The sequence below is a fragment of the Salmo salar genome, chromosome 18 (genome assembly GCF_965601325.2).
Source record: "Salmo salar chromosome 18, fSalSal1, whole genome shotgun sequence".
Lineage (NCBI taxonomy): Eukaryota > Metazoa > Chordata > Actinopteri > Salmoniformes > Salmonidae > Salmo > Salmo salar.
In genome coordinates, this window is record NC_138308.1 from 84,593,740 (window position 1) to 84,605,934 (window position 12,195).

At 42.6% G+C, this 12,195-nt stretch overlaps 1 protein-coding gene across 1 annotated transcript; it reads left to right on the forward strand.

Annotated features, from left to right (window-relative positions):
* Window positions 1-3,976: 3,976 nt before the first annotated feature.
* On the forward strand, window positions 3,977-11,361 carry si:ch211-63p21.8 (kelch-like protein 33). The gene is made up of 5 exons (XM_014156189.3): window positions 3,977-5,241; window positions 5,486-6,096; window positions 6,296-6,633; window positions 6,886-7,056; window positions 7,558-11,361. Exons 1-5 carry the CDS (start codon window positions 4,389-4,391, stop codon window positions 8,084-8,086), a joined length of 2,502 nt encoding a protein of 833 aa, XP_014011664.2. The 5' UTR covers window positions 3,977-4,388; the 3' UTR covers window positions 8,087-11,361.
* The last annotated feature ends 834 nt before the right edge of the window (window positions 11,362-12,195 follow it).

The following is a 12,195-nucleotide window of genomic DNA, read 5'->3' on the forward strand; positions in this document are numbered from 1 at the left end:
TATGTCTTCAGTAAAGACTTAAAGGTTGAGACTGAGTCTGCGTCTCTCACATGGGTAGGCAGACTATTCCATAAAAATGGAGCTCTATAGGAGAAAGCCCTGCCTCCAGCTGTTTGCTTAGAAATTCTAGGAACAATTAGGAGGCCCGCGTCTTGTGACCGTAGCGTACGTGTAGGTATGTACGGCAGGACCAAATCGGAAAGATAGGTAGGAGCAAGCCCATGTAATGCTTTGTAGGTTAGCAGTAAAACCTTTAAAATCAGCCCTTGCCTTAACAGGAAGCCAGTGTAGGGAGGCTAGCACTGGAGTAATATGATCACATTTTTTGGTTCTAGTCAGGATTCTAGCAGCCGTATTTAGCACTAACTGAAGTTTATTTAGTGCTTTATCCGGGTAGCCGGAAAGTAGAGCATTGCAGTGAGCGGTTTCGCTAGATGGTTCAGCTGCAAAGTCAAAATGTGAAGGTTAGGGTTAAGCATTAGGTTTAGCAGTGTGGTTAAGGTTAGGATTAGGATAAGGTTTAAATTTGATTTTATTCCTTTTTGGCTGAGCTAGCTAGTGACCACTCTGCAGAGCTGCCTTCAGTACATGAGTCATCTCAATTAAAGGCAACCTGTGTGCAGTTACATGTACAGAAATCCTGACTATTTGTTTCAATAAAATACAATGAAATGTATTACTTTTTTTATAAAACAATCTCAATTATTTCTAATGAGAACAAATACAGGATGTCCCTCTTGCATTTCTACAAGCGCACACTTACTATACTCTATGTCAAAACTGTAAGATGTATGTCATTGACCAGAACAACATATTGAACATTTCTAGCATATTTCATCATCTTTTCCTCATATGGGAAAGAGCAGGAAACCGTTAAATGAGGAGTAGTGATTCCATCGTCAGATATCCGACGTCCATGTCTCCAGAGAGCAACATACACCTGCTCTCCCACTTGTAGCAGGAAGGTGGCGCTATTGGATGACGACGCAGAGGAGCTCCCTTCTTTCTCATCATAGAGACCATTACTACGTAAGCTTGCCCCTGTCATTGTACTCCCTCCCCAGTCAAAAGCTGTGAAGGTGAAATGGTAGAGTCCTCTCACTGGTGCTGTAAAGATGCCTACAATCAGAGGAAAAACAGAAATGATTCAGCATTATTGTTAATTTAGTGTATAAGAAGTAAGAACATGTAACGTACAGTAATAGCTACACACAGCATACTAACTAACTTAAGCATGAGCTTTGTTTGTAAAAAAATGTGAATACATTGTTTTGACATTGAGGGAAATACCTGTGGTTGGATTGTAGGCATTTCCAACGTTTCATAGAACACGCTGGAAGACCAGAGTGATTTCATTGCTGACAGGTCCAATGGTTCCAGAAATTCCTAAAGTAGCTGAGAATGCCACCTGGGGCCTGTCTAGGATTTAAGTTGACATGACAACATTAGTTTTACTGTTTACAATAATTACTGTTCAGTTTACGTTAACACAACTTGATTGGCACAACAACATAACAAAAATTGGATCAAAATTACTTTAAGTACACTTATAAAACACTAAAACAAATAAACAATTGGAACACTTTTAAGTTACTCAATGACTATGCATTAATGCCTCTCAGTGAACCATACATCATACTCTTTACCTTCATTGAATTTTTTCAGTTCATTCACTGTGGCGTTTAACGACCTAACTTGGCTCTCACTGGCTTCCAGCCTGTTTCTCATGTCTTCCAATGACCTAAAGGTTGCTCCCAGTCTCTCCTCCATTGCCCCCAGTTCTCTCATCACAGTGTGGATGGTAGGCTCACATCCTGATTGGGTTGTTGTAGTGGCTGCAGTCTCTACCTGCTGGTTGTGAGCCTTGTATTCATTCTCTATGTTCTGACCCTGTTCAGGCTGAATCCGTACCATGATGTCATTCAGGTTGTCTTCTCCAGCATCTTCACCGAGAGTCCCAGACAGACACAGCAGCAGCAGGGTCAGAGTCAGTCCCCCCATTCTACAGATGGATAAACTTCAAGAGCAGGCCTAGATACTTGAAAGTTCATTCTGTGTTGACATTGTCTTATGTCAGATCGCGTCACTCCTACACAACGCTCGTCCCTTAACCAATCTCTTGTAGGATGTGAAACTCATCTCTAAAATTTGAGATTTGGCACATCCCCCTAACATTAGTTCCTAATTCTGAAAATCACTCTGCTCTCCTTAGCTATAACGCACTGGCAAGTACTACGGCAAACCAAACCATCCTCCAGTTAGCAACTTAATGCAAGCTTGTTTGAATCGCCATACGAAAGCTAGATTGCCAGCTTTTTGAGGAAGTTGTAAGGCACCAAAGTTCTAGGATTGCTCTCAGAAATCAGCATGTATCTGACTTTGCCAGCTGTCACGGTGCCTCGTTACTTTGGCCACCGTGATGACATCACAGAGAGCAGTCAGGATGTGCTGTAGAACTCGCCGCACTAATCACAGCAGAACAGATATCATGAAAACGCATTTGTACATTAGTTAGAACTTCATCACACTATAACTACCTAGCAAGAGGGAGTACTCAGCGTTGTATGTTTGAACTGGCGTTGTTAGCATCCCTGCCTTTCATTTCATATGGATTGATTCGAGACTGGTTCAGCCAGCAAGCAAAGACAATTTCATGCACATTTCAGACCCCTAAAAAAATAAAAAATTCATGCACATTTTCAATTTCATAAGCAAGATGTAGAACTGGATAAAAAAAACTTCAATATTAGCAGGTTTACTGTTTTTGGTAAGATTTAACTCGGACTCTTTTGAGGATGAAAGGGGGTTCAGTGGACGATGTCACCTTGGTAACATTTTCAAAAGTTAGGACAGCATATTGCAGCTGAACTTCTTTTTAGCTATCCCATGGGTGTTCACGAGTTATCAGACAGAACAGTGCAGACGGCCGACGCTCTGACATGAGACAATGGGGACCAGGCATACAGCACCCTTTCTTTTTGACCCACTTCATTTTCTTGCGACCTATCACACATTTCTGTTACTGAATGTTCTTGTGACCTACAATAATTTCCCCTGATCCAGTGTCTGACTACACTTCATAAGTCCTAATGTTTTCGCCTCTAGTCTTAGATTGTAATGTGCTGCTCCAGACCACGAGTCTATCCAAAAAGAATCCTCTTGACCTAGTAACTATGAATAGATTCTTGTTTACGTCTGAACCCTAGCATGTAAATGTGTGTGCCCAAAGTCAAATAGAAAGAGTGTTCAGAGTCTGAATCACTTAGCGAGAGGGATGTGTGTTTGTGATTTTATCTTTATAATCTGTGAACTGTATGGAAGTCTGAATACCTCACCTGTGTGTATTGTAACAGGTTGCATTTCAGTGACATCTCAAATGTCTTACATACTTAGAGAATTTGACAAGCATTTACTGACAATATATACAACACTCACCAATATTTTGTTTGCATATGGGCCTAACAATGATTAACAATGAACAGTATGTCCCATGAAGTACTGGTTGTTTAAGGAAGTTCTACAGAAAAATATGCCATATCTACACAGTACCTCCTTGGCCAGGGCATTAACCTCCAAGTGCTTCATTGATAGTATATTTTATACTGCATTTACAGGTAGGAGACATTGACCAGGCCTGATAAATCTGGGATGCATTCGCATTGTAACCCAGCTAAGGCCTTACAAAAATATATTGTGACCAACAACACTTTCATGTCACTTAGCCCTTCTACACCTTTTGTGACCAACTTTCATGTGATCCACTATGATTTTATGTGACCTACCACACCGTTTGGTCACTTTCTTGTCTCTTTTGGGAACTTTCTCTTGACCCACTATACTTTCCAACAACCTGACTACACTTCATATGATCCTGTAAGCAGACCCAGAGTTTATTGAAACATAATCCCCTTGACCTAGTAGCTATGAATAGAACTCTTGTTTACGTCTGAAGCCTAGCCTGTGAACGTGTGTGAGATCAAAATCAGAAAGAGTGTAGGAGTCTGAGACAGAGAAAGAGAGAGAAAAAAGAGAGACAGAGAGAGAAATAGACGGAGGGGAAAAGAGAGAGAGAGAAAAATAGAGAGACGGAGTGAGAGAGAACGAGAGAGAAAGAGAGACAGAAAAGGTGAAAGAGAGAAAGAGATACAAAGAGAAAAAGACAGAGAGAGAGAAAAAATGAGAGAGAGACACACATAAAGTGTCTGAGTGGCGAAAGAAAGAGTGTGGTTGAGAGCGAAGGGGAGAAAGGTTAGATCTGGGCTATATGTATAGCAGTAGATAGTTAGCATAACATATACATAGCCTACATAATCTGTGAGAGAGAGGTTGTCTAAAGAGCAGTTGGATCGATCTCTAACTGAGTCCTAAAGTTCGAGCCATAAACAGCCATGGAGTTTACCAGACGTTACCTGCCCATGGAATGGGAGGAACGGTGGAGGAAAGAGAAGGAAAGGAGGAGAAGGATGATTGAGGAAGGAGGAGAAGAGGTAGAAGCGGACGATCGAAAGCTGAGGTGGATTGTGGCCTACAACAACAACCGGATGGGCGTGACGAGGAGAAAGGAGAAAGAGGGAGCAAGGGTGAAGAAGAGGAACGACAGCACGGCAAGCCAGGGAAAAGAGGAAGAAGAAGTGGAAGTGTCAGATGAGAGGAGGGAAGGACTGGGAGATGAAGAGAAGGTTCGTACATTCTACAGACATACCTATCCTAAAGAGGTCTTCCAGGGTCTGGAGCAGCTCAGGGACTCCTCTCTCCTCACTGACCTGACTCTGAGCACTGAGGATGGGCAGCGTCTTTATGCACACTCCCCTGTCCTGGCTGCTGTGAGCACCCTTGTCCACCAGAGACTGCAAGAGAGGGATGAAGAGATGAAGAAGAGGAGGGGGAGGAGAGATGTTGACATGGACATCAAGACAGAGATATTCATCAGTCTGGGTCCTGAGGTGGGGCTTGTGGGGCTGACAGGGGTGCTGGAGTTTGCCTACACTGGGGCCTTAGCAGCTCTGAACAGACACACACTGGCCCAGATACAGACTGCAGCTACAACACTAGGGGCCCCCAGAGTTCTAGAACTCTGCAGTGAAGAGGAGGAGAAAATGAAGAAGGGAGTAGAGAAGAGGGCAGAAGAGAAGATCTCTGCTGAAGAACAGATGAAGGTCAGTCTTCAGTCCATCAGAGAGCTGTGGGCAGAGAGAGTGGGCTGTGATGTGGAGCTGGATGTTGGAGGAACATCATTCCATGGTGAGTAGACTGAAATGAAAGCTGTCATGACTATGTACTGAAGCAACGATAGAGGAGACAATGTTTGTGGTTTTATGGGGGTTTGTCGGGGATCAAGCTGGAGTAGTCCCAGTATTCTGTTTAGGAGTAACTTTATGATAACAATGGTGATGATGATGGTAATAATAATGATTCTAAAGAAGTTTTGATGATACAGCTGATGCTGAACTCAGATGATGAATTTTCCTCCCTCTCCTGACTCAAGTCCACAGAGTGCTCCTGGCTGCCAGTAGTGACTACTTCCGGGGAATGTTTACCAGCGGGATGAGGGAATCACAGCAGCCCTGTGTGGCCCTTCCCTTCCTGGAGGCATCTGAGCTTGAGGCCCTGATTGGCTGTTCCTACAGCGGGTCCCTCTCCCTCAGCTGGGGGTGTGTCTTTGAGATCACCTGCACCGCCCTGCAGCTCCAGTTCCAGCCCACCCTCTTGCTGTGCCTCGATTTCCTGGAACGGGAAATGGATGCCCACTCATGTCTGGACGTGGCCTCCTTCGCCCTGGCTTATGGGATGCCGGAACTCCTCAAGGAGGCCGAGGACTTTGTTCTGAGGAACTTCCAAGAAGTGTCTACCAGCCTGAAATTCCTGGACCTTCCGGCTGATAAACTGCTGGATTTTCTCCACTCTGACGGCCTATGCGCGCCCTCAGAGCTGGCCGTGTTCAGGGCCGTGGTGGTCTGGATAGAGGCCGACCCAGCAGAGAGGCTAGCCCAGGCCCAGGAGCTGATGACAGGAGTCCGCTTCCCGCTCATGACCTTTAAGGAGTTCAGAGAGGTCAGGGCAATCAACCTGCGCATGGAGTGCAGCAGCGACACAGAGGTACGATACAATACGATACAACTGTATCTCAATACAATATAACACGATAAACTATACTTGTATAGGGAAATAGTCTTGAGGAATTCTGCTGTTTATTTAGACATAACAGATAGTGTATAATACACATCACACATACAGCAATTAGTTTTTTTAAAAAGGTCATTATGAATAAAATGTATAATTTGTATTATTACTACAGGTGGATCTGTACGGATCAGCCCTCAAAGAGTTTGGCTTCAGTCTTCCCGAGACCCAGGACCAGTGCCGGGTCCGACGGCCCAAAGACGCCCTGGTTCTGGTCGGAGGCGACCAGCTGGATCCTGACTTGGGGAAACGGCTTCCCAGCAGGCAGCTGTGGTTCGCTAACTCCCTCCGCACCGGAACAGGCCTGGTGAAGGCCATGGACTGGAGGATTCTGGGAGAGATGCCAGAGAAGCCCAGGTTTAGACACGGGGTGGGGGTGATGGAGGGACGGCTGTACGTAATCGGAGGGTGTGAGTTCTACACAAAGACTGATACGCTGAAATCGGTATACAGGTATAAAGGGGTCCAAGAACAGTTGTTTTAACAATACACATTGCTTTTTTTGATGTAGAAAATGTATGTTTATTATCATTGAGGAGGCTGAGCTTAGGGATTTTCTGAAAATGTTCTCTTTATCTTTATCTCTCTCTCACACACACACACACACACACACACACACACACACACACACACACACACACACACACACACACACACACACACACACACACACACACACACACACACACACACACACACACACAGGTATGACCCCATGCAGGACAGCTGGCAGAGGTTGGCTGACATGCAGGAGTACAGGAGTAACTTCTCAGTGGTGGTGCGGGGTGATCGTCTCTACGCCATCGGAGGAGACATGGACATGAATACCAACCTGGACAGTGTGGAGGACTACAGCCCCGTATCTGACACCTGGAGGTAAGATAGAACCTCATGGAAGACAGAGTATTATTAAACAGGAAAGTATATTAAACAGACTTTTCAAAACTTGGATCTGTTGCAAGTGTTTTCCTCACCTCACAAATGATTTTACCCAATGTCAAAACAAAAGTCCCCTTCAAGACTATTCAGCATCGTTTACTCAACTCCTGCAGGGTTTTTATTTGTAAGGATCAAATGATTTGTGAGGTAGAGAAAGAACCTGTGGAGTTAGAAGAAGAACTGAGTGTGACTCTGGCGTCTGAACCGAAGAAATATCATCACGGTGACATCTAGTGGTATTTAAGAGTAAGGCGCTATGCTTGAGTTGGTTTACAGTGTACGGGATGAATGTTTTACATTTCGGACACATGCAGAATAATGTAAGAGCAGCATATAATTTTGACTCAATTCAACAATAGCGCTCTCAATTTGAACCATCCGTGATTGTTCTGAATCAGTACCATTTCCAACCTCTTACCAACCATTGCCAATCTCCAGCTTTGCCAAGCCTCTGGACCAGGCCCTGAGTGGCCACGCTGCCACATTGTTGGATGGAGAGATCTTCATCTCAGGGGGGTTCGACTGCAGGTACCAGTGTCTGACGTCCATGTTCCTGTACCACCCTGAGAGAGGAACTACCTACCTGGCAGAGATGAGCCAGGATCGGGCCCAGCACTGTATGGAGGTACTGCATCATGGTGGTGGTGGTCTCTGCGTGGTTGGAGGGGTGTGTAACCTACGTACGTTCTACACCGACCAGCTGGCCTGTGAGGTCTACGACCCTGTTAGTGACTCCTGGAGCACCCTCACGCCCCTGGCCGTCCCCCATGTTGGAGCAGCCTCTGTGGTTCTGGAGGGGAAGATCTATGTGCTGGGAGGATACTGCCAAGAAGACTACAGGGAGACCAGACTGGTTCACCGATATGAACCCATTACCCAACGTTGGGAGAATATGGGCAAGATGCCCGGACCTAACACTGACATAAGAGCCTGTTTGCTCCGCCTACCCGCCCACTTGAGACAATGAGAGAGGGAACTTTCGATGGTGATAAAGTTCCACATTACATTGAAGTTGTTTTTTATGGAGTGAAAAAGATGCAGGTCTACTTTAATGCTCCACCTGCTTGCCCACTTGAGACAATAAAACAATGAGAGAGGGAGGGTCACATGGTGAGAAAGAGGGCTGGGGTTGCCATATATAATAAAATAAAATAAAATAAATATGACTAAAACGCAGAGAAAGAGCTATGCCTAATTCTTTATGTCATTGATATATTGTTTTGATTGAAAAACAGCCAATTCCATTCGTATTTGGAATAACCCCACCTTACCTCAGGTGTTTAATGACAGCACCTTTAAGTCCTGTTTCCAAAGTGACAGCTCCTTTAAGTCCTGTTTCCAAAGTGACAGCACCTTTAAGTCCTGGTTCCAAAGTGACAGCACCTTTAAGTCCTGGTTCCAAAGTGGCATCACCTTTAAGTCCTGGTTCCAAAGTGACAGCACCTTTAAGTCCTGGTTCCAAAGTGACAGCACCTTTAAGTCCTGGTTCCAAAGTGGCAGCACCTTTAAGTCCTGGTTCCAAAGTGGCATCACCTTTAAGTCCTGGTTCCAAAGTGACAGCACCTTTAAGTCCTGGTTCCAAAGTGACAGCACCTTTAAGTCCTGGTTCCAAAGTGACAGCACCTTTAAGTCCTGGTTCCAAAGTGACAGCACCTTTAAGTCCTGGTTCCAAAGTGGCATCATGAATTTTTAACATTCTATGATGGAAATCTACTGTCATTCAGTCAATTACAAGAAAGATTTGGATTAACCCAGGCTTATTTCTTTAAGTTCCTACAACTTCGAAGTCTTATTTAATCACTTCAACAGAATCTGGATGAACCTAAGGCATCTAGCGTAGAAAAAATACTGAAAGAAGCTGCTACGACAAATAAATTGATTGCCAAGTTATATCAAGGGTTGATTGAAACTCTTAACTGATGGTTCAGAACTTATACGGAAACAATGGGAAACAGATCTAAAGGAAGAAATTGAGGAGAACCATTGGTCACAAAGATGTAAAAATGTCCATACCTGCTCCTACAACCTAAGACATAAATAACTGCAATTTAAGATCATTCATAGGACTTTTTACACTCCTGCCATAACACATACAGTATAACGCACCCAGAAATGTCATATCTCTGTTGGAGATGCACAAAGGAATACTATTACATATGCTTTGGTCCTGTGATAAACTGACACCATTTTGGGATCATGTACTGTATGTCTTATCATTTCCTTGTCACTGTGAATGTATATCCCTCCATCTCCACGGTTCTGTCTGTTGGGATATGTAAATATTTGTGATTCATCTCAGAGAAAGCTTTGTTGTCAAGGTCCGTATAGCCATCAATTGAAAAGCCTCATATTCACCATTAATAGCAAACTGGAGGACTGAACTATCTAGCTACATACTGTACCATTGGATTTTATATATTATTAAATTAAATAAAAAAACGGAAGTGTTTGACGAAATTTGGTAACCATATGTTGATCACTTTGGGGATGTGTTGTGTAGTGGGCATTTTGTTTTGCGTAGTGTTGTTTGTGGGGTGCTGTGGATTTTTTGTTGTTGTTACTGTTTGTAGAAAACAAAACAAAAATGAATGTATGTGTGTTGATAGTATTACTTAACTTATGGCCTCCTTACAAAGAGTGTTATTTGTTCCATGAAATTATATACAGTACCAGTCAAAAGTTTGGACACACCTACTTATTCAAGGGTTTTTCTTTATTTTTGCTATTTTCTACACTTTAGAATAATAGTGAAGACATCAAAACTGTTTAATAACACATATGGAATCGTGCAGTAACCCCAAAAAAGTGTTAAACAAATCTTATATTTGAGATTCTTCAAAGTAGCCAACCTTTGCCTTGATGACAGCTTTGCACACTCTTGGCATTCTCTTAACCAGCTTCATGAGGTAGTCACATGGAATGCATTTCAATTAACAGGTGTGCCTTGTTAAATGTTAATTGTGGAATTTCTTTCCTTCTTAATGTGTTTTAGCCAATCGGTTGTGTTGTAACAAGGTATGGGTGGTATACAGAAGATAGCCCTATTTGGTAAAAGACCAAGTCCATATTATGGCAAGAACAGCTCAAATAAGCAAAGAGAAATGACAGTCCATCATTACTTTAAGACATGAAGGTCAGTCAATGCGGAAAATTTCAAGAACTTTGAAAGTTTCTTCAAGTGCAGTCACAAAAACCATCAAGTGCTATGATAAATCTGGTTCTCATGAGGACCACCAAAGGAAAGGAAGACCCAGAGTTACCTCTGCTGCAAAGGATACGTTCATTAGAGTTAAAGTTAACTGCACCTCAGATTCCAGTGTCTGGAATACTGCTTGGTGTAAAGACTTATTTGCATATTTCCCAGTGTGCCTTGCCTTCCGAGTGAATGACTGTGACTGTATTTGTTAGTGACAGGGACATTGTTGTTCCATTCATCCAGTTTCAGTCCACAGGCGAGTCCATTCATCCAGTTTCTTCACCAAGTGAGATCCTAAGCGAATATGTTATCATTAAAATGTAATTATTTAACACAATACTAGTGATGGTAAAAATGAGGCTTTCTTATTAAGGATTCAGGGCTTTCACCAAATTGTTCAGATTTTTTTTTTTTCCTCCACTATTTTCAGCAAAACTGGTGGAGCGGTAAGTCATTGGTTTCAGTAGCCTATAATCAGTTGGATTACCAGGTTCGCATCATGTTTCCCTTTTTTGTTTACTATTTTTCAAAAACTGAATCAATGGCATTATTTAGGATGCTTAACACAGAAATGTATACTATACTAAATAAAACAAATGATTTTAACAACAGTGCTGTCACGTCCTGACCAGTATAGGGGTTATTGGTTATTGTAGTTTGGTCAGGACGTGGCAGGGGGTATTTGTTTTATGTAGTTCAGGGTGGTTGTGTGTATGTGTCCATGTAGAGAGGGGTATTTGATTTATTAGTCCAGGGTTTTGGTTATTGTTCTATGTTAGTTTATTTCTATGTTCTGTCTAGTCGTTTGTATTTCTATGTTTAGTTAATTGGTGCTGGGGCCTTCAGTTGGAGGCAGCTGTCTATCGTTGCCTCTGATTGAAGGTCCTATAATTAGGGGTGTGTTTGTATTGTGGGTAGTTGTATTCTGTTTTGTGTTCTTCACCTGACAGAACAGTTAGTGTCGTTTTTGTAATTGTATACGTGGTTCTTTTTGTTTCACCTTCTTCAGTATTAAAAAGAAGATGAGTATACACTTCCCTGTTGCGTCTTGGTCCTCCACACACGACACGCGTTACAAGTGCAGAAAGTGTGGTGTCACGTACTGTAAATTGGAGAATTGTCTTTTAAAGCCACCTCAAACTTGTATTTTAAACAGATACAAAAAAAATACTTACTATTTCTTCAAAGAGGATGAGCTGGCCAATCAGTGGTTTACTTGAATATTTTTTGAATATTTTTTATGACCGCTATATACCCTCACCATTGTTGTTGGGGTATGCTGCAATCATTCCAACACAGAAAAGCTGCTTTTTAACATACTGTACTTAATACATTTTTTGGAACTAAAACGATTTAACTCATATTGTAATTAATTATAGATCAAATTTCATATAAATCTGGAAACACTGGACAGTTACTTTAAACATGGAATCGATTCAGTAGACCTATTTCACAATCTAGATGTATTTTTTAATGCACTATAGTACACTTGTGGAAATATTTCAGGGAAATGGTACCTTAAATGGTTCTTAAATGTGAATGGGACGTGTGTGACTGAGACATTACGCAGACATGCCCTCGCTGTGGGTATTCCTATAAATGGAACAGGGAGGACACTTGAATCAGGTTGATCACGTTTCACCTGGTCACAGGTCAAAACAGTTTAGTGTTTTGTCCCAATTCATCTTCATTGCCTAGCTTAGTGGAACCAGCCTGATTGCTGCGTTTAGCATTCTATTTCACTTCACATATTACGATATCTGAAGTGAAATAGAAAGGCGAACGCAGCAATCAGGTTGGTTCCACCAAGCTAATCATCACCACCAATAATAATGCAATCAGGGCACTGTTTGTGTGTGACCGACCAGTATCTTTGATGA